We start from the raw sequence: 23,191 nt of genomic DNA on the forward strand, positions 1-23,191 counted from the left end.
TCATTGATTCTGGAAACTCCCGTAATTTCATAGATGTGGGGTTGGTGAAAAGATTGAAGGGGTCTTTGGATACTAATCATGTGTTTAATGTAAAGATAGCAAATGGAGGAAAAGTTGCTACTCAAGGCACTCTATCTCAAGCTCCTATCAAACTTCAAGATTTCAAGTGTGTTTCAGATTTATATGTTGTAGCTTTGGGAGAGTGTGATGTGATTCTTGGAGTACAATGGTTGAGAATTTTGGGACTTATACTGTGGGATTTTGACAAATTATACATGCAGTTCACAAGCAACTCTTAGACTTATTGCATTGCTAGCCCAGGGGTGCCTAAAGAACAATTGTAAGACATATCTGCTTTACAAATGCAGAAATTATTTTCACAAGATACAACAATTGGTGAAGTTCTTTATCCCATTGAACTTGATGATCTTAGTTCTTATCATTTGGGAATGGTGAATAGTAGGTTCAGAATATCACTGAGTTGCAACAACAATAATTACATACCTTGTTATAGAATTAAGAAATGGTGTTTCTTACCCCATAGTCATTACCTTCTCATAAAAGTCATGACCACAAAATTCCACTCATTCATGGCAGTAAACCTCCAAACAGTAGACCTTATAGATATGGTCTTATTCAAAAGGCTGAGATTGAGAAATGTGTTGCGGAATTGTTACAAGCTGGGTGTACAAAGGTGAGCAACAGTCCACTCTTCTCCAATGATATTGGTGAGGAAAAGGAAGGTAGTTGGCGCATGTGTATCAAAGATAAGTTTCCTATCCCTTTGATAGATGAATTATTTGGTGCTCACTTTTTCTCCAAGTTAGATTTGAGGGAAGAGTACCATCAAATACGTATGCATCCAGATGATGTTGAAAAAACTGTATTTCATGCTCATGATGGACATTATGAATTTTTAGTGATGCCATTTGGATTGACAAATGCCCCTGCCACTTTTCAAAGCCTTATGAATGAAATCTTTTGACCACATTTGAGAAAATTTATCTTGGTTTTCTTTGATGATATTTTGGTCTATAGCTCTACTTGACAATTGCATTTGCATCACTTAAAGGTAGTTTTTGATACTCTGAAATAGCATAGCTTGTTTGTAAAGAAATCCAAGTGTGCCTTTGGACAATCTTAAGTAGAATACATGGGACATATTGTTTCCAAAGAGAGGGTTTCAGCAGATCCTACCAAGCTGGATTCAATTGCCAAATGGCCTATTCCTACCACAGTGAAAGCTTTGAGAGGGTTCCTTGGTTTAACTGGGTATTATAGGAAGTTTATTCCACAATTTGGAAAGATTATCACACATTTAATAGTACTCACCAAGAAGGATAACTTTCAATGGACAAATGCAGCTATTACAGCATTTTATACACTTAAAGCTGCAATGTTATCTCCTATGGTATTAGCTTTACTTGACTTTAGTAAGGCTTTCATAATTGAGACTGATGCTTCAGGCCATGATATTGGTGATGTGCTCCAACAATTGGGAAAACCAATTGCTTTCACTAGCAGAGCATTATGTCCTCAAAATTAAATCTTTTCAGCTTATGAGAGGGAGAGGTTAGCAATCTTACATGCCATTCATAAATGGTAGTCTTATCTAGTTGGCAATCACTTTATCATTCAAACAGATCATTATAGTTTGAAATACTTCCTTCAAGGTAGGGCTCATACTCCATTTCAGCAAAAATGGGTTATGAAACTCCTTGGTTTTGACTATGAAATTCAATTTAAGCAAGGTTGTAATAACACTCTCAAGATCTACATTGGTTGACATTCCCACTATTCAACTGTTAACTGACATGGAACTTCAAGCTATATCATACCTTTATCCTTAGTGGTTAGATGAATTGAAAAGAGACTTAGAGAAAGACCTTTAGATTCTTTCCTAGATTCAAAATCGTTTATTTGCAGAAGACAGTGATGTGGTTCTTTCTACTTTGAAGTTTCAGATTGATAATGGACTGTTGAAATACAAAAGTAGGATTGTTTTGAGTCCTACAAGTTCTTAGAGAGACAAAGTGTTCATTGAGATCATGCCACTCCTACTGTAAGCCATGAAGGTTTCTTAAAAACTTATAAAAGGATATGCCGGTGTTTTTATCGGAGGGTATGAAAAATTTTGTTAAATAGAGGGTAGCCTATTGTCCCACTTGTCAACAAAACAAATATGAGACCTATCTCCTCCAGGATTATTACACCTTCTCCCTATCCTAACAAAGGTGTGGACTGATATCTTTATGGACTTTATTATTCACCTTCTTCCATGCCAAGGAAAAATAGTGATTTGGGTGGTGGTAGACAGTTATCCAAGTATTCACACTTCATTGCTCTAAGTCATCTATATTCTGCATCAATGGTTGCTTAATTATTTGTGGATCACATCTTCAAACTACATGGAATGCCTAATTCCATTGTTAGTGATCGAGATCCAGTTTTTTTTAAGCAAATTTTGGAAAGAATTCTTTAAGCTTCAAGGGTCTTCCTTATGTTTTAGCTCTGGTTATCACTCTCAATCAAATGGTCAAATAGAGGTCTTAAACAGATGTCTCAAGACTTACTTAAGGTGTTTTTGCAGTTTGTAACCCAAGAACGGGCTACTTGGCTAGCTTGGGCAAAAGAGTCTTTCAACATCAGTTACCATTCTGCTGCAAAGTTGACTCATTTTGAGATTGTGTATGGTCAATCTCCACCAACAGTTCAGTGCTTATGATTGTGGTACTACTAAAGTTGACTCAGTGGATAAATCATTGAAGGAAAGAGATTGAATTTTGTCAATTCTTAAAACCAATTTGGCTGTTGCACAATGTAGAATGAAGGTTCAAGCAAATAAAAAGAGGTCTAAAAGAGTTTTTGAAGTTGGTGATATGGTTTATCTTGGATTGGTTCTATATCAACACATGTCCTTAGCTACTCACCTTTTCCATAAGCTACAACCTCAATTTTATGGTCCATTTCTAATTCTAGCTAAAGTGGGGCCTGTAGCTTATAAATTTAAGCTTCCTAATCACTCAAAGTTGCATCATGTCTTCCATGTATCTTGTTTAAAGAAGCAATTAGGTGCAACAGTTCAAAGTACAGTACCATTGCCTGTAGTTACAGAAGTCGGTATCTTCCAAGATGTACTAGTTGCCATTTTGGATCGCAGAATGGTCAAAAAGAATAACTATGCAATCACTAAAGTGCTGGTGAAATGGGAGAATCATTCTACAGATGATGCAACTCGGGAAGTTTTTCAGGATCTTAACCACAAATTTCCAGAAGTGGTGGCATTAGTTGTTTGTTTGAATTCGAATTTTACTTGTGTGTATTAACTTTCCTTGTAATCATTGTTAATGTTTTGTTCTAATGAACTTGTGTTTTGAGGGGGTATTATTAGGATGCTAGATGGCATCATCTGTGATTGATAAATGTATGGTAGATATAAGCAATTAGTAGTCAGTCAAGGTAGTTAGGATGAGGAGTTTGTTACATATAGTAGCTTGTACAAGAAGAAAGACAATTTATGAATGATATGAGTTTTATATGAGTATTATCTGTGCAATTTGTGAAGACGTAGAGTACGGTTCTAACATTGGTATCGAGCCAATCGTTCGTCCCTCTGAATCATTTCCTCGTTGTATGTTGCGTCTAGCTTCAAGTAAATCTATGGAAACTCGTGTCTCGAACTTAGAGGCCACGTTAAGCTGTGATCTTACAGCAACTGCAGTTGCTTATGGCAAGAGGTGATGCTGGATCGGTCGGTCAATTTTCGAAGCCAATCTATGCAGATCCTCATTTCCAATAGGGTATAAACTCTAATCTTTTCCTCTTTGCTGTGAAATCGAATCAAGTCGTTCTCAAGCTTTAATCCTTCCACGAGGAAAAGATTCATGCTCAAGAGAAAACATATGTGTTCTTTTTCTCAAATTCGTCCAAGATATAAGCCCAAGATTTGTCCTTGTTTACAACCCATATTGAAGAAATTCAAGAAGGGTGGCGACTACGCCAAACACTGAGGACAATGGTTCTGCAATATTTCATTCCAATTCCAAATTTCAAGAAAGTTCTAGGTTTTTTTTAAAAATGCTTTGGTTGTGGAGGATGAAAAGGTTTTCAATTTGTTTGATAAGGAAACTAAAGATTCTGTGAAAATTTCTCCATTTCTTGATTCTAATCGCAAGGCAAGCACCGCAAAGGAGTTGGTTTCTTTATTCAACAAGAAAGCTGAAGATTCTGTGGTAGCTTCTCCAATTCTTAATTCTGATTGCAAGAAATCCAATGTTCAAGCTTGCGTTCTGGGTTCTACATTTCCTAATGGCTTGGCTACTTCTTTTGGATATAAATTCATTCAGTTACGATGATACCTTTGTCTATTCATGAATTTAGTTGCAAGAATGACGTGGCCCAAGAATTCATTTTCACAATTCCTGTTTCTAATGATGGGTTCGTGAAAATGGATTCACCTGCACTCCAGGTGTTTGATGAAAGGTCACACTCAACAAATTGTGATTTTTCAGTTAGGCTATCATATGCCAATTTCTAACATAGGGGGTACACTTCGTAGGCTCTTAACTTCAAATGTTCAGACTAAAGATGCTCATAGATCTAAATTTATTATTTGTAGTGGAAATTCATGAAAAATGGGACTATTGTGCATTTGAAGCTTGGCTTCCATAAGTTTATTCTTGACAAAGGCGGAACAACTATTCAAAGGCTCCTTAATTCGAAATCAACTAGAAAAGTTGAAACCATTTTGGTGCAAGAAAATGCTTCTGCTCAACAGTTTGATGCACTGCAGTTTTTAGGTGGGTTTTATAATGATGCAATTCTTTGTGTTAGTTTTTAGTTCACCTACCATAAAGGAATTCGTGATAAAGGTCTCTTTGAATTCAATTCAATGGATTTCCTAGCAATCTGTGAGTTGGGTTTTGCAAATAGGAACTTTTTAGAAGAAGCTGACCCCATAATTGTACCTACTGACAAAACTCGTATCGCTTCCAACGTGTTTGATGAAATTCCAAACTCAAGTTGTTGTGTTGTTGTCCATTGTGACATGTGTTATTGCAAGGGTATTCGCAATAAGGGTGAAGGCTCAAAATTCTGGTATATGGTTATTTCAAATACTCATTTCTCTTGTATAAATGAATCTGGAAATTCTATTGAATGTAGCCAAGATGGAATGATTGGGGTTGTGATATTGGTTGCATATACTAACTGCATAGTTGTAGGTAGAGTATTTTGTAGTATATATATTGAGTTGAGCAGGACACAGAAGACGACATTCCTAATTGTTAGGGAGGATTATATGGTTCATAACTTTCACAGGCTGAAAAAGCTTCCATTTGAAAGTTCTGTTAATGGCTCTTTTGGTTTGCAAGATAAGGGTCATATACTTGAAGGTGGGAAAGGCATTAACACTAAAACTTTCATTTCTGGTTTATTAACTTATAGAATGATGACAATGACAGAGCTTGGTATTCTTAAACATTTTAGTAGCAAAGATGTTGAGCAAAGGAAATTGGATGTTGCCTTCACGGTTGCAAATCACATACCTAAACTAGTGGATGGGTTTGGTGTTTTAGGTTCATTATTGTTAAAGCTTTGGAGTAGTAATTTGCTCTGGGGAGCTAGTATTACTTTGCTGCCTGTTGTAGAAGCTATTATTGCAATTCCACCTTGCACCATTGTGATAGTTTGGGATTTCTGTTAACATTTATGTAAGGAAGATGCTATTGGACTTAAAACCTTGAGGATAAGGTCTTTGATTATGGGAGGGTGTATCATGGCATTAGGTTCTCAACGGTCAAGTATTTTTGGATCAATTTTATGGAAGAACTCTGAACATGAAAAGTAAAATGATGAATTGTAGTGCTGTTGTTTTACATTCCTTTGCATCTTGTTAAACACACAACCTATTTCTAATATGCATTTTGAGGAACTAATTAGTCAGAGCTCTTTTGGGTATGTCTCAAGCTTAACTTACAGAGGATTGGTAAAGAGAATTAATGTAGATGTTATTGTGCTAATCAAGTGGCAGCACCACTCTCCGATCAGATTTTGTAGATATTGTCGTACTTTTTTCCATTCCCTATGATCACTTTACAAATGATGCAACTTGGGAGAGTTCTTAAAATTTGAAGCATCAATTCCCAGATTTCAAGCCTTGAACTGAAGGTTCCTTTCATGGAGACGTAGAAGAAGTAGTGGTTGATGTTGTAATAGTCTTCTCTGTAATATAAGTTACTATGCAATTGAGAAAGAAGTAGAGTTGGGTTCTAACAAGTACATGGCCAATTTCAACTTGCACATGAAAATATATTATTCGACAAGGGACACCACATGACGGTGAACTCGTTTCATGTAGTCATTTGTTGGATATATATATATATATATATATATATATATTAATGGAATTTGTAGCCCAATGCCTGCTCTGTGTCCTTCAGCCCATAACTAGGGATTATTTCTCCCGGCCTAACTGCCAACACCAGATCCTCGCCCCAGGAGGTATAGTGTCCTCTAGGTACGCACAAATAGTTACGCCTCTTATAAATAACCACTTCATAGTATAAAGTCATCCATCGTCTATACTGTAAAGAGGGGTTTCTAAACATGTTCTAGCATCCTATCGTCATCCATCAGATAGTCTACCAGTTCATGGTTTTTATAGAAAATACGATATATTAAAATATAGCTCAATATAGGCCAACAATTAATTCCTTACAAAATAACGAGACGATAATCAACATTTCAATAAACATGCTTAACATAAAATCAATCCATAAACTCGTAAGGCATGCTTTTTCATAGGTTTATACCTAGCGGAATTAACAAATTTTAGATTATTGTCTCGCTTTTACGAGTTTTCTTTGACCACATTTACTAACGCCACCACTTGTAGGATTCAGATGCATTTAGTTTGGTTAGATTGCCTATGTACCCTATACTCTATCACAAGGATCAAACCGACGTAGTTTTCTCGCATACACCTTGCTAGAATTGAACCTGTAGAAAGAGATTTATGTGAAGGGAGTGAGTAAGAAATTCCACTAAGGAATTTTGGCTAGGAGGCTTCGAATTGGTTGCTCATATTTAGGTACTAATTGCGTCAACTATGGTAGTTCCATTTCTGCACTCACCCTATGCTAACTACCCTTTATGTCTATTGTTAAGTTGAACTCTATAGTGGGTTGGACAATATAAATTTTTTTTTTCTTATCCTTTGAGAGAACAACTAGGTGCATCACCTTATACTAAGTTGTCTATCTCTCTTTTTCCATCCCTTTTCCTAAGGGATGTCTGTGGTCCAGAGTAGGATTCTCTCCCTTTCAATTAAAAAAAATCAATGTAAGATAGTTAGCGTGACTTAATCGTAACTTTTTTTTTTTTTTTTAACAACAATATTATCTACACTAACGGGATGAAATAATATGGTTCCAACTCGCTTTTAACGAGAATCGAACCTAAGACCTTTCACTTACAAGTGAAAAGGAATATCACTAGACCGAAGTACTAATCAGCATTGTAACCGTTTATATAGGAAGGGAGAGATGTGCAGAGAGATTAGGACGAGAAAAAATTCTCCTCCAAAATCTTGTATGAAAGTATGAAAACTAAAATGAGTAATGTTATTTTTACCATATTTTTATACCACCTTATATGGCATCAAATGTGGACAGTCACATCATTTAACTAAGGGAGGGACAATGTTTCAGCGCGTTGTGGGGGCAAATGGCAGTGGTCTTGATCGAGGATCGAGAGGCTGCCTAAGGGTGGGTAATTTCACTTGGCTTCAGGATACCTAGGGATAAGGGAAGGTCTATTCAATTTATTTGGGATTATGGGATTTCTGTTATGGCTTGCCTTGATTACTTGTGTCACCACCCCATGTGAGTGCTAGGATTGGGCGCAGTGCTTGGGTGACTGGATTTTGATTAGATGGAGGCTGCATATAGATGACCTATATTTGAAGAGGAAAGGTTGGAGAAGTAATATCAAGTGCCTAGAACTGTGTGTGGGAAAGCTAAATCGGTGGAGTGAGCTCGGACTAAATGCTAAGATTGAGGGTAATTATTATTAAAATTTTGTTTTAATATGCTCTATTTTTGCTTTAACTTGTAAGATGTGGTTTAATGTGACGTTTGGGTGGCCTAGCCTTGTAATCATTATTGCTAATTTCTTGTGCTGGTTTGGAAGTAACATAGTTTGTGTCACGTGCTGGCTTGTTTTATTTCTGACATTTGTAATTCCCTTGGAAATGTATGCATGCATCGTTCTTATCTTGATGTTTATATATGAAGTGCAACTCAAGAGCTTGCATACCAGTCATTTGTTTATGCATCCTTAGTCTTTAACCTTTAGCATCAAAATGACTATCATTTCCCAACTTGAAGCCTCGTTCTCAAGACACGCTAGGATCCCATCCAATCCCATACTCCCATCATGTTAACACAGGTTCGCCTCTCCTCATTTAGGTCAGCCTCTTGTGGTGGTATAGGGTTCTAGAGGTACCTTTACCTTAGAGAGTGGAGTTACCAGGGTGTCAACTAGCCTCTATTTGAACCTCAATGTAGAGCATATGCAAACTAGGGTGCTCATGGGGAAATTAGAGGGGAAATAGATTGAAGCTAGGACTATTAAGTAGAAGTTAGGGCTTACTGAGGGATCGGAAGTCAATAACCTTTTTTACCTTGACCACTTTGGTTACCAGTGGTATGATGTGGAGTTCACTGATTAAGAGGAGATGGAGTATGTTTTGGATAACAGACCTTGGTATGTAAAAGGCCAAATTTTCCATTTGGAGAAGTGGACCACCTTTTTCCGTGATATGGAGACGACCTCTACTCTTAGAGTCTGGGTTCGTATCCCTAGACTTTCGATGCAATATCGTGATGCTAAAATTCTAGAGGTCATTATGCAACCTGTAGGAACCTTTATTAGGGTAAAGGAGAATTCTCTATCGGGTTTGAATGGACTCTTTGTGAGAGTGTTTCTTGAGGTGAACTTGAGGCTGTAGCTAAAAAGGGTGATGGTTATTAATGATCAGGAAGATTGCCCTGTCTTGCTAAGCTATAAAGAGTTATTTGAAGTATGCTTTTATTATGGGCAGCGGAGATCGGAAGGTCACAAGTGCCCTGCCCTTGAGGATAATGATGGGTGGCTATTGGTGGATATAATGTTTGAGGATAAGCCATTGGTGTATCCAACAGGAGCTGAAATTTCTGAAGAAACCAAACAAGAGCTGCATGGAGGGGTTATGCTAGTGTTTCCCAACTAATAGTGGGAAAAGGTGAACACTAAGGATGAGGAAGAGTTGGAGTTGAGAGACCAAGCTAGGTTTCATATGAGAATGTTAGTGAAGGTTGGACAACAGTGGCTTCTAGGAAAAGTAGGTATGCTGGTAGGGGTTGAAGTGGTGCGAGAAGGGATAAGAGGGCTTATGACAATGTGGTGAGAGGCAACAAAACTTGGGTGTCGAAGGCAAATTTAGTTGCTAAGTAGAGGCCAGACTGTGCTTTGGTTTTCGATGACATTGAAGGTGGTGATGGGGTAAATGTGGCGAGAGCTAAAGGGAAAGACTGTTGCAGAGGAAGATGAGGAGTTCATAGAGGCTGAAGAAGAGAATGTTGAGCAGATTCAATTCATAGGGAGTAGGAAGAGGAGTAGAAATAGTGGTAATGATGTCGTTGGGGTTAGCTACGAGGTGGAGGATGTTGACTAATGAAGTGTTTAGTTTGGAATTACAGGGGGTGTAGCAGACCTGAATTTGTCGCGCAATTTAAGTTTATGTCTAGTTTAATTAACCTTGATGTCTTTTGTGTTTTAGAAACTAGGTCTGGTCTTGGTAAGCTCTCAAAAAATGTCTTTTGTAAATGGTTTAATTCTATGTTTTGTGCAGAAGGCAAGCTGGTGGGCTTGGCCTGTTCTGGGATGACCAAACTGTTATTATTAATGTAATTGCATCCTGCCCTAGATTTATCCACTGCAATGTTAAGGTTATTAATTCGAGTGTTAGTTTCCTCTACATAAGTTTCTGCAACCATAACTGTGGGATGATCTTTTGAATCTTCATGGTATAAATACCAATGTGCAACCTAGGATTTTAGTTGGAGACTTTAATAATATTCTAAGCCCTAGTGAGAAGGTGGGGCGGGGGGGGGTGGTGATAGAAACACAATGTACATATGGTGAATTTCGTTCTTGAAAAATGGAGGTCTTGTTTCACTTCCAGCTTCTGGGGTTCCTTTTACTTGGACCAATGGACACAAAGATAATAATTTAATTTTTGAAAGGCTAGATAGGGCCCTTGCTAATGCAGTGTGGTTGAATTTATGTCCAAACGCTAGTCTCCATAATTATCCGATTTTTGGATCGAACCACAGCTCTATTCTGTTAGATTGCCACCCTAATAATCACTGTAATATTGTTGGGCGAAGGGACTTTAAATTCTTGGCTAAGTGCTTGAACCACCCAGATTTTACTAATGTGGTTAAAAGAGCTTGGTGCTTGGAAGTTGAGAGTAACCCCAACAATAAGTTGAGGGGATGTCTTGGGGCCCTGAAAACTTTGATTAAAGGATGGAATAAGGAGGTTTTTGGTGACGTACATGAGAGAGTAGGTGTGTTATTTGATGAGTTGAAAGTAATCCAAGCCCAGAATATGGAGGATCCGAATAATGTCCAATTGCTAGCCAAAGAGGCAAAGTTAAGGAATGAGTTAAATAGAGTTCTTAAAAATGAGGAAATCCTCTGGGCTCAGAAAGCAAGAGTTAACTGGCTTGAATTGGGGGATAAGAACACCAAATTTTTTCAAACAATGACAAACATCAAACGTAAAAGAAACGAAGTATTAAAAATTGAGGACTCTGCATGTTTTTGGTGGTTAAAAAGGGAAGGAATGGAACAAATTTTTGTGCAGGATTTTAAACTGCGTTTCACTGGCCATTCGAATTCGAATAACAATATGACTTCAAATTTCATTAGCATAATTGATATATGTAACAGTGAGGACTAGAATTTGACCTTGCTTAATCCAATTAGTGATGATGAACTCTGGAAGGCTGTAAATGGCATTGGCATGATGAAGGCCTCGGGAACGGATGGTTTTCATGCTGTGTTTTACCAGAAGTGTTGGGATGGTGTTGGGCCTTTAATCATAAGGTTAGTCAAAGACTTCTTTATGAATGGTTTCGTGCCTAAAACTAATTAATCATACGAAAATTTCGCTAATTCCTAAAGTAGAAAATCCAGAAACAGTAAATAACTTTAGACCCTTTAGCTTATGTAATGTGACGTACAAAATTATAACAAAGCTGATAGTGAATAGACTTCAGCCAATAATAGAAAAGTGCATTTCGAATAATCAGGGTGCTTTTGCTCCTAAGAGATCCATACATGATAATATTCTAATTGCTCATGAGATTTGTCAACTTTAAGCGTAGAAAGGGAGAATGGGTGCGATTGTTATCAAATTAGACCTTGAGAAAGCCTATGTTATGTTGAATTGGGATTATATCAGGTTGGTGCTAGTTGAATTTGGGATGAATAATCATTGGATAAAGCTCATTATGGAGTGCATTACCTCTACTTCTTCGTCTGTTCTGATTAATGGTAAGGCTTATGGTTACTTCTACCCGTCAAGGGGGAATTAAGCAAAGGGATCATCTATCTCCATATATTTTTATTTTGTGTATGGAACCGTTAATTAGACATTTTAATCAAGTGGCATTCTCTCCTAAAACTAGCATTGGGCTTTTAACCTAGAGGGTTCAAGGTCTCTAATCTAATGTTTGCTGACGATTGTCTCATTTTTGCTAAAGCGTCAAAAGGGGCAACTAGAAACATCTTGAATGTTTCAAACATGTTTGCTTCTGCCTTTAGACAAAAGATCAACTTTAATAAATCATCTATCTGTTTCTCAGAAAATACAACTAACCAAATTCGTAGTGAGATTGCCAATATTACTCAAATTCAACACAAGATTACAATCGATAAGTTTTTGGGCATAAACAACGTTATATGCTGGCGAGACTCTGTAAATACAAAGGATATTATGATAAAGATAAAGAATAAACTGGCAGGATGGAAAGCAAATACTCATTCGAGAGCTGGTAGAGTTACTTTGATCAAGGCCAATCTTAGCAGTATGCCAAATCACATGATGTCGTGCTTTAAATATCTAGATAAGCTAAATAAGATGCTTGATAAGGAGAATATGAGATTTCTTTGTGGAAAGGATAGTAAAATGAACCCTATTGCTTCGAATAAGGTGTGTCAACCTAAATGTAGTGGGGGATAGGGTACTAGGAAAAGTAACTCATTTAACAATACTTGCCTTGCTAGACTTGGTTGGAAGGTGCTTACAAATGACCAAAATTAGTGGGTTCAATAATTTAAACAAAAGTACCTACGAAGGGAGAATTTTATGGAAGCTAAGGTAAGGTAAACTCATTCGATGGCCTAGAAAGGAATCTTAAATGCAAGATCAGTAATTGAAAATGGAACCTCGGTGAATTGTGGGAAATGGAAGGGACATTCTGTTATGGATCCAAAACTGGGGTTTTCCTTTCCCCATCTGTAATCTGTTCTAGGAGGATCAATTAAGCAATATTGATTTGAACCTTAAGGTAAGTCATTTTATTGTAAATGGAACCTCGAATAGAGAGTGGTTGAGAGAGGTGATGGATGAGGAAATCACTGAGAAAATATGCAGTATTCCGTTACCTCTCTATAATAAAAATGATTCATTATGTTGGGGTTTGAATGCTAATGGAAACTTCAGTGTTAAATCTGCAACTTGGATTCAAAATTCCATGATCAGTGATGATTTAAAGAATTTGTTAAAAAGAATGTGGAAGTTTAATATTCCCAATAAAGTTAAAATATTTAGTTGGCTTTTGATCCTAATCCAAAATAAGCTTCAAACTAGGAGTAAAATTCATAGGTTTATTAATACGATAAGTGATACTTGTTTATTATGTAATGTGGATCTTGAAGACCAAAATCACTATTTTATTAACTACGAGTGTGCTCCACAAGTTTGGAATTTTAGCCCAAAAGTCCACCCTCCTGTCAATCAGAATAGTTGCAGTCGTCTTGAATGACTTTACTCCTTAGATTATAATGATAATGAGAATTTATCAAATCTTAGTTATGCTCTTATTATTTGCTGGCAAATTTGGAAGATGAGAAATCAAGTAGTTTTCAACAAAGCCAAAGCTTACCCTTCTATGGTGTTTTTTTTGGCGACTAGTATGGCAAATGGGTACAATAATGTCAATAAGAAAAATTATGTAGCTTGTAGGAAGCAAGAAGGGTTGATTAGATGGCAACTGCCGAGGGACAATTTCTTCAAATCGAATTTTGACAGTTCCGTCAGGAACTTTGTAGCGGCGACGGGTTTTATCTTAAGGAATGACCGGGGAGAACCGGTAATGGCTGGAGCCAGATCTTTAGGGGAGGTGACAATAAATGTTGTGGAGTGCATTGCTCTTAGGGATGCACTTTGGATGGTGAAGAGTAGAGGTCTTAAGAAGATAATGGTAGAGGGAGATTCAAAGCTGGTTGTTGATGTGGTCTAGGGTACGAGTGGTGTTCCTTGGAGAGTAAGGAATATTGTTGAGGACATCAAACTCATTGCCAGGTCGTTTAAGTACATCTCATGGAATCATGTTTTCCGTGAAGCAAATTTTGTGGCTGATGCCGTCACGGATGTGCGTTTTCAGCACGCAAACCTCCATGTTTGGGATAGGTCCATCACGTCTTCTGGTAGTCAAGCTTTCCTTTTTTATTGTACTGGTCTGGATGTAATTAGGGGACTTCTCTTTAATATATTTGCGCTTTTTCATAAAATAAAATAAAAGAATTAAATGGTGATTGTGGCATACGAGGAGTCTTCTCCTTCCTTCCGCGTTCAATCCTGCTTCTTCTCCCATTTCTTCTTCCACGCTAGTTCTTTCATGCCATTTTTTCAAGTCAATCAAATCCACCACAATCTAAATTAGTAGAGATTGCCGTATGAGATTTAATTTAGATTGTGGTGCGCAATTGCTGCCATCTAGGTTAAGGAGAATCTTCGACAATTTGTGGTCTGTGGGGAAGGGGCATGTAGAGGACAAGAGCTCAGAGACATCCGAGAATTCTCATAGTCCAACTTCCAATGTACCTGGCTATTCAAAGTCGGTTTCAAGACACCGGAGATATTCCATCTCCTAAATCGGGTTTCAGATCTGACCGAAATTGAACGAGTTTGAAAATTCCGCTGCAAGTGTACAGTAAGGTTCATTGAAAAAAATGATAAATGTGTACCAATAATCCAAATAGGGGAGCACATGAACCTTGCCGTATGAGATTTAATTTTGATTGTGGTGGATTTGACTGACCTAAAAAAATGGGGTGAAAGAACTGACGTGGAAGAAGAAACGGGAGAAGAAACGGGATTGAACGAGGAAGGAAGGAGAAGACTCCTCGTATGCCACAATGACCATTTAATTCCATTTTTTTTTAATTATTGGTTTATTGAAGGTTTTTAATTTAACTTAAATTCTTATTAATTTAAATGATTTAGCTATCCACATCAGATGCTATATAAAATGGTATAAAAACGTGATAAGAATAACATTATTGAACTAAAATAATTTATCGGAGTAGTAAAGTGAGATCTATTCTTTATTTCTGTATCACGTGCCAAAAGCAATAGCCGCCACACCACCAACAATTCACACGTCACGTCGCTCCTCGCTCAGTCAACGCATATTCATCAGAAATTCTCGTCGTACCAAATTGATCGGTCATCCTCCTTCTTCAGCCACACACACAGAAAATACACAAGAAGCGCGAAAGATTAAATTCAAATGGCTCTGGTACCCTCGTCTTCCCCACTGATCGCGGAGGTGGACATGGGAACCGACTACTCCGCCCCCACTGTCCGCGCCACCGTCGTCCAAGCCGCCACCGTCTTCTACGACACCCCTGCCACTCTAGGTCCCCTTTCTCTCTCACCTTATTCCCAACTCTTTATTTACTTCTTCATTTTCCTTCTCACTGTTTATGTTTATGTTGCTTTCCCCAATCCAATTCAAAGGTTTTAACTTTACAATTTTGGGTTTTGGATTTTGGTTTTTTTTTTCTTCATTTTATTGTTTCAACTTCTCATTAATTTCGAGTAACTGGTAAAATTTGTTAATCCTTTGACAACTTGTAAAATTTGTTTAATGATTTTGTGAGAGGTCTTAGTCGGATTCTCATCTTTGAACCACATTATTGCTAGCTTATTGTGAGGTTTAGTCCACTGCCTACTGAATAAAATATCATTCGTTCAAATAAATAAATAAATAAATCCAGTGCTGCCTGCTCAAAATCTCAAAATTGCTGTGGTTGTATATTTTTTTTACTTCTTGTTTTGTGGAAATATTGCTAATTAGTGTAGGTTGTAAATTGGGTCGATACAGTTTGAGATTGACTCGTCTTGTTTGAACTCAAATTGTAAAAGAAATGAGCTGGGCTCAAACAAAATATTAGGCTCATACCATCTTTAGCTACACTCGACTCATAAAGCTCGAAAAAAACTTGGTGTATCACATGTAGAGAGGCAGCTGAAGACATTGATTGTTTTTCTTCATTTCCAATTGCGTTGAGATTGTGACAAAACATTTCTCCTTGTGAGGGTTCCCCATTCAGACTTTCAGAGTGTGAATGTGAGTGGGTTGATAGAGGAACAAGAAGAAATTTAGACTTCTATACTTTCCTTGCATGATTTGGCTCTTGAATTCTGACAGAGGGGTTTGCGCTATGTTATGGAGAAAACTTGGGGAGAAAGAGTAGCATGGTCACGACTGATGAGGAAGTACTTCTTTTTGGAGGTTGCCAGTGATACGTGTTCAGGTATAAGAAAGGAATGTATTTTCGATCCAACCAGATTTGACTACCCGAGGAGACCACAACGACTAACAGACCACAATTCATTTGTTAAATGGGGTAAACCACATAGGGGTTGCTTGTAGATTTCCCAACATATTTTTGTTTGAGAATCATATATAAGACCGATGCAAATATGGTGATTGGTCCAGTTGACCTGTTGAAAAGAAAATGCATAAATTCCTAGCCAGAATTTCTGAAGTATAAGTTTCAATTGTTATTTATCTTTTCATTCCTGAATCCTGACTACATTGGAAATTAAGCTTTTGAGATATGATTTTTGATCTAACCCAATTTGCTGCATTGATGTTTCTTAGGTAAATTGAAGATATTTTGTATTTTTGGTGGATCTGATTTCTGATTGAATGCGTAGATAAGGCTGAGAGGTTATTGGCTGAAGCAGCAGGATATGGTGCCCAGCTGGTTGTGTTTCCTGAAGCATTTGTGGGTGGTTATCCACGTGGGTTGAATTTTGGCGTTGTCATGGGGAACAGAACAGCTAAGGGTAAAGAAGACTTCAGAAAGTATCATGCTGCTGCCATTGATGTGCCTGGTAAAACTACTTTGTTTTTTTCTTTCTTGATGATTTCATGCATTGGTCATGTGTAAGAAACTGAGATAAAATGAATTCTTTAGAATTCCCAGGTTGATTGAGTGGTGGATTGAAATGCATTCGGTGCATTGAAATGTCAGTCGGTGTTTAAGCTTCAAATTCGTCTATTAGTTGCTATAAGTTATTTGTTTTTTGGAGTCAAGAAAATTTAAGCTGTGGACCTGTGGTGCAATGAACTGCTATGGCTATGGTTATGGTTAAGCATCAGTTTATCGTTAAACTTCAAATTCAATTAGTAGCTATTACTTATAATTTTGTTGCTTTATTATAGTGAAAAGAATTAACTGCCGTCCTATATTTTTTTCCAATGAAAGTTAGATTCCAGAGGAAATTGATTCTAGTGAATATTTGTTTTTTGGCGAAGACTCTGTTGAATGTTTGGATGCAAAAACGACAACAACAACAACAACAAATAAAAAAAAAAAAAAAAAAAAAAAAAAAGGTGGAAAAGGCTTCTTTTGTTTTTTCTTCTTTTTTGTTGGTTATACTATTATTTCTTTTTTTTTATATCCGTCAAAGTTCAAAAAAGAACATTAGTTCATTGAATAGAACTGAGCATCTTAACTGTTTTTACTTGGCCAAAAGGATGCCAGTGGTTGGCATGAGAAGTGCGGGTATATCTGTCCCGCTCTTCATGAGTTAATTGTGGTTGCTAAAAAAGGACACTAGTGGTTCATGTCAGGCTCTCAGCGAAACATTCTACACCACTGTTTTGCAAGTGGATCTTATCAACTAAATTTTATTAGAAGTATCTCAGTTGGCTTATTGTTTTCCTAATATATGGAATTCAAATCTCATGTTACACCAAGTGTTAATAACTTTACTGAGGCATGCTATCATATTTTGATCTTAAATCAAAACAAAGGCGGACACTATGTTCTAAAATTGTCATTGTTTGACCCAAATGCAGTCTACGAATAGAATTGTGAACGTATGATATGTAGTTTCACTTTTTTGGTTAACTAATGCAGGTCCTGAAGTTGATCGATTGGCAGCAATGGCTGGAAAGTACAAGGTATTCCTGGTAATGGGTGTGATAGAGAGAGATGGATATACGCTCTATTGCACTGTTCTGTTTTTTGATTCTCAAGGTTGCTACTTGGGAAAGCACCGAAAAATGATGCCCACAGCACTGGAGCGGATCATTTGGGGATTTGGAGATGGATCTACAATTCCTGTGTTTGAGACTCCGATTGGAAAAATAGGTGCTGCCATTTGTTGGGAAAATAGGATGCCACTTCTAAGGACAGCAATGTATGCTAAAGGTCAGTTATTTGAACAGGAAATTTTGACATATCACACTTCATTAATTAATTTTGACTCACTTTTTAAATACTTCAGTTTTATTCGAAGCTATTATACAATTTCTTTTCATTTCTTAGTTTGGTGTTTGTAATTGCATCATTTAGTTTAGTGCTATATGAATGAAGGATGGCTTTACATGGGTTTCTCATTTTACCTTGCTAAAGGTTAGCTATTTGGGTTTCTCATATTACTTCCAAGCTATAGCCCTGTTTGAACCTGCTTACTTCCAGTTTTCATGCTTTGCCATGCAAGTTTGAGTTCCATATGGGGTGTTGACTTGTATACAGACAGGTATCAGGTCAAAAAGATATTTGGCTATCTAGGTAGTTGAGTTAAGTATACTGTTCTGCGATCTTTATGTGGGGTTGAGTCAGTTTCTAGGTTCCTGGGCGATTGGATGAGTATGTTGCTACTCAATTAACTCAAATTGAAATAAGGCACTGGCTTGATTTACACTTACACTTCTTTCTCAAGACTTAAGATTAGTCTGCCAACATTTGTGGCATAGTCTGGTTGTCCTTACCAAGTTTGGCAATTTACCATCCATTCAATACATGGTTTTTCCTAGCTACTATCTTTCCAACACAATGACTCGAGAACATCCGTGTGTTTGTTGATATCATATTTTATCATATTTGGGCCTTAGTTAGCCAGCTTGAATATATGCAAAGGGGAGGCTTGCCCTTATTCTATCCTTTACTCTATAAGGGCAACCCCACCCTCATTTGAGAGAGGACTCTCATGGTAAACCCTGGACTCTCCACTCTCTCAAACTCCTGTACAATGTAACCTACATTTGCATAATGAAACAGAACTACAGCAGCGTGAACGTAGCCCAACTTCAGGTGAAGGTGAACCATGATACATCTTTGTGTTCCTGTGCGTTTGTGTGGTTTTAGGGTCCAATCTAAGTTGATCCAACTTTGTGCATCAACTGTGTTTTAGTTCAAGACAGTTTTTACGTCAACGTGAACATGAAAATTAAAGGTAGAAACGATGCATTTCTTGGTGGAGTTTAAAGGCGTTCTTAGTATTGCTTTTGATGCTTTAGTACTATGACTTGATGCAGGATGCCTTGTTGTGTGCAGGCATTGAGATATATTGTGCTCCTACGGCTGATTCCAGGGATTTATGGCAAGCATCAATGACTCATATTGCCTTAGAGGGTGGGTGTTTTGTCCTATCAGCCAATCAGTTCTGTCGAAGGAAAGACTACCCCCCTCCTCCAGAATATGCATTTGCAGGAGAGGAACCTGCTCCAGATTCTGTCGTCTGTGCCGGAGGCAGTGTTATTATCTCACCGTCGGGGACTGTTCTTGCTGGACCCAATTATGATGGGGAGGCACTCATCTCAGCAGATCTCGGTATGTCATCTGCTTATTCTCTTCTAACAGCAATTAAGCATCTAGATTGCAAGCTGTGCTGACATAATTTTGAGCTACAACAATCCGGCTTTGAGATGTAGTGGAAATTAGAAAAACTTCAACTTAAGCGAAATGGCAGGAACCTCCATTCTATTTTCAGAAATTAAAGTACCCTCACATCCCATAATAGATTTCAGCATAACTTAACCTCAAGTTACTACATCTGCCTTTACGATATTTCCTATATTTTGTCTGTTTTGAATAATATCTAAACATAGAAGGGACACCAGATGCATCAGTTGATATGCAACCTTAATGGAACATTTCTAGTAAAATGAGAACCCTAGTATGGTATAAGAAGGTTCTCTAAATTTCAATATGGCGGGGAAGCGGTACAGAGCTTTTAAAAATAAGAAGTATTTGAAAGTAAGTGTTGGTATAATTTACTGAAACTCTATGATCTAGGCTCTCTGTTGTGCTGTTATGTGTATGATGCGAGGCAATATGGTTTAGTTGATAATATAATTTGATTGATCCTCTCTCTCACACAGGCACATAGATTATGGTGGTTATGGTTGCATGCTTGTGGCTACGTTTCATGAGGACAAGTGTTTTCCTTAAATAGTTATATTGCCTGCCCGAAGTTTAGAATGACTGCACAAACTCACATAGGAGGAATCGAATATACAACCGAAACTGTAAACAAAGAAACTGTAAACAAATAAGCACTCATTTAGTGGACTATACAACCGAAACTGTAAACAAAGAAATTAGTATAAACTATAAAGAGAGATGCATTCCGCCTGTAGTAAAACTATCATACTATGTCTAGAGTTTTAGCTGTTTTGTTTAAGGAGACTGAGCTCTGATATTTCTAATGTCCAAATGTTGCATAGATCTTGGAGAAATAGCAAGGGAGAAATTTGGCTTTGATGTGGTTGGCCACTTTTCACGGCCCGAAGTGCTTAGCTTGATCGTGAGGGACCATCCAGCAACTCCAGTTACTTTCACATCAGCCTCAGCAAATACCGATCGCAAAGTCTCACATAAGCCATAATTAGGTTTCATCAGTTCACCATCCGACAGTCGTTTGCAAAATGGAGGCCTGTTCAATAATAATCAGACGACCCTTTTGTACATATATCGTCAATGATGTATTTCCTCTGTAACCAGGTCGCCTTGCTTTCCAATATGGTTCTCGTTTGTCAAATGTATCGTTCCCACTGATTTGTACCATAAAGAATCTGCTACAGATGAAGTTTAATATGGTTCTGTACTTTCTTGCTGTGTATGGAGATCAAGTTCATAAATATGTTTTCCCAAACATGTTGAATTTGTTATGTTGATTCTGAACGCAACCGCAGACCTACTTAAGTAGTTACGGTTCTTCGCTCTACCCTTGAAATGCATTCTCCACAATGCTTTGATTCGCAAGCTCATCTAGAACTAGGCGCGTTGCATCCGGCATTGCTCTACAATCATAAAAATGTAAGCTATAGTGTTGTCCAAGTGCGGCTAACGCAAAAATGGTGAGCGCCTTGCCTTGAACGTCAAGAATTTAGGCAACCATGTCACTATCGACTTGGCGAGGTTCCTAACGTTCGCTATCCCTAAAGATCAAGAAGAAACCATGCAGCAAATGATGTACATTTGTAAAAGTGTATATACATTTGTTCTATTTGTAATATCGAACATGATCGATGCAAACAATTTTAGTGGCAAGATTTGAAAACACAAGCAAAGCAATGTGTTGCGGGGAAGAAGTAACATGAAAACGTTGATATTCTCTTGATCCGGCATTGGTCTTTTCTTCCTGCTAGTTGGAGCTTCGAACCATCCTTGCGGCCCATCCGTCTAACTTCCGCATACTTCGTTTCCTGGATCCTTCGTCGAAAAGGATTGGAACTGACAAGTTGCACTGGCTAGGCTATGGATCGGAACCACTTTTGAATTCGATAACCTATGGTCTGCGAGACCCTTAACAGAACCATTTTTCTTTGTTTCGGTTTCATATTCTGGGGTTTGAGTTAGAGGAACAAGCTCTGATATTTCTATAAGCCGCCCGTCTGACTGCCATTGAGATTTTACGCCAAACTCCCAATCGATACCGCTGGAATTTTTGTTTAAGCATATGCTTTCCCATTGTATTTTTTCGGAGAGCGATCTTCTCCCTTTGAATTGTTTATCAACCGAAGTCCGCTTTGAATCATCTTCAGTATCATCTCCACAACTGTAACTCCATTTGTAGCTCTTGTTGTTATTGTCCATGCTTAGCTCGATGGAATGAAGATCGCTATCAACTGAAGTCCGTTTTGAATCGTCTCCACATTCCGCTCTGTACGCAGCAACTTCCATTTCATTCCCTTCTATCTTCGTGTTCTGAAATGATCCAAAATTTATCTTCTTTAAATAAGCCTCGAGTTCCTTGATTTTACTGAAATCTGGAAAACTGTGACTACCTTCGCGCGTTTTGGATCTCAAATGAGCCTCTAGTTCATTCTTTAGCTGTTCCACAACGGCATTTTTCTCCTCAAAATGATATTTCATATTTGGCTTCAGAAAGCTTCATCTGGACTCTCTCCTCGCGCAACACATCGGCTAGCTGAAGCATTTCCCTCTCCTTCTCCACTTCTTCACGGACTTTCTCCGATTCTTTCTTTAGCTCTTCGACTTGTGCTCCGTCCTCCCCAAGACCTGTGGCTAACTCATCACAAACTTGTTCAAAAATCTCTTTTGCCCTCTTCTCCCTCTCGAGCTCTTTCGTGGCCTTCGACAGAGCTGCCTCTTTATCTGCCAGTTCTTTCCCTAGCTTCTTGTTCAACCATTCTGTTTGTCTTCTTAGCTTCTTCTCCACCTCAAGTTCTTCTGCCATGCACGCTATTGCAGCACGTATCCTCTCTCGCTTCTTACTTTTCCAGGCCGTCTTTTCGGTGATATGGAAACGATCTTTACTCTCAGAGTCTGGGTTCGTATCCCTAGACTTTCGATGCAATATCGTGATGCTGAAATTCTAGAGGTCATTATGCAACCTGTAGGAACCTTTATTAGGGTAAACGAGAATTCTCTGTCGGGTTTGAATGGACTCTTTGTGAGAGTGTTGCTTGAGGTGGACTTGAGGCTGTAGCTAAAAAGGGTGATAGTTATTAATGATCAGGAAGATTGCTCTGTCTTGCTAAGCTATGAAAAGTTATTTGAAGTATGCTTTTATTATGGGCGGCAGCGGCTATTGGAAGGTCACAAGTGCCCTGCCCTTGAGGATAATGATGGGTGGCTGTTAGTGGATATATTGTTTAAGGATAAGCCATTGGTGTATCCAACAGGAGCTGAAATTTCTGAAGAATTCAGACAAGAGCTGCATAGAGGGGTTATGCTAGTGTTTCCCCAACCAGTGGTGGAGGAAGAGGTGAACACTAAGGATGAGGAAAAGTTGGAGTTGAGAGACCAAGCTAGGTCTCGTATGAGAATGTTAGTGAAGGTTGGACAACAGTGGCTTCTAGGAAAAGTAGGTATGCTGGTAGGGGTCGAAGTGGTGCGAGAAGGGATGAGAGGGCTTATGACAATGTGGTGAGAGGCAACAAAACTTGGGTGTCGAAGGCAAATTTAGTTGCTAAGTAGAGGCCAGACTGTGCTCTGGTTTTCGATGTCATTAAAGGTGGTGATGGGGTAAATGTGGCGAGAGCTAAAGGGAAAGACTGTTGCAGAGGAAGATGAGGAGTTCATAGAGGCTGAAGAAGAGAATGTTGAGCAGATTCAATTCATAGGGAGTAGGAAGAGGAGTAGAAACAGTGGTAATGATGTCGTTGGGGTTAGCTACGAGGTGGAGGATGTTGACTAATGAAGTGTTTAGTTTGGAATTGCAGGGGGTGTAGCAGACCTGAATTTGTCGCACAATTTAAGTTTATGTCTAGTTTAATTAACCTTGATGTCTTTTGTGTTTTAGAAACTAGGTCTGGTCTTGGTAAGCTCTCAAAAAATGTCTTTTGTAAATGGTTTAATTCTAT

The 23,191-nt window shown here is 38.1% G+C and overlaps 2 protein-coding genes across 2 annotated transcripts; both read left to right on the forward strand.

Annotated features, from left to right (window-relative positions):
* The first annotated feature begins 13,246 nt into the window (after positions 1–13,246).
* LOC125470266 lies at positions 13,247–13,573 on the forward strand. Its single transcript, XM_048569103.1, has one exon. It carries the CDS (start codon positions 13,247–13,249, stop codon positions 13,571–13,573), a length of 327 nt encoding a protein of 108 aa, XP_048425060.1.
* A 1,149-nt stretch (positions 13,574–14,722) lies between these two features.
* LOC125470484 (bifunctional nitrilase/nitrile hydratase NIT4B-like) lies at positions 14,723–20,516 on the forward strand. Its single transcript, XM_048569614.1, has 5 exons — positions 14,723–14,975; positions 16,282–16,461; positions 17,493–17,786; positions 18,915–19,190; positions 20,087–20,516. The coding sequence occupies exons 1-5, from the start codon at positions 14,846–14,848 to the stop codon at positions 20,245–20,247; spliced, it is 1,041 nt and encodes a 346-aa protein (XP_048425571.1). The 5' UTR covers positions 14,723–14,845; the 3' UTR covers positions 20,248–20,516.
* The last annotated feature ends 2,675 nt before the right edge of the window (positions 20,517–23,191 follow it).

This window comes from the organism of the source record quoted next, unplaced genomic scaffold, assembly GCF_019419815.1.
Source record: "Pyrus x bretschneideri cultivar Hongxiangsu unplaced genomic scaffold, Pyrus_bretschneideri_v1 Contig5, whole genome shotgun sequence".
NCBI lineage: Eukaryota > Viridiplantae > Streptophyta > Magnoliopsida > Rosales > Rosaceae > Pyrus > Pyrus x bretschneideri.

Excerpts from the sequence above, each read along its gene's own strand:
- LOC125470484 (XM_048569614.1), top strand. The coding sequence starts at position 14,846 with ATGGCTCTGGTACCCTCGTCTTCCCCACTGATCGCGGAGGTGGACATG. Across the intron at positions 17,787-18,914 it reads GACAGCAATGTATGCTAAAG|GCATTGAGATATATTGTGCT; the intron begins GTCAGTTATTTG and ends TGTTGTGTGCAG. Across the intron at positions 19,191-20,086 it reads ACTCATCTCAGCAGATCTCG|ATCTTGGAGAAATAGCAAGG; the intron begins GTATGTCATCTG and ends AATGTTGCATAG.
- LOC125470266 (XM_048569103.1), top strand. The coding sequence starts at position 13,247 with ATGGCAAATGGGTACAATAATGTCAATAAGAAAAATTATGTAGCTTGT.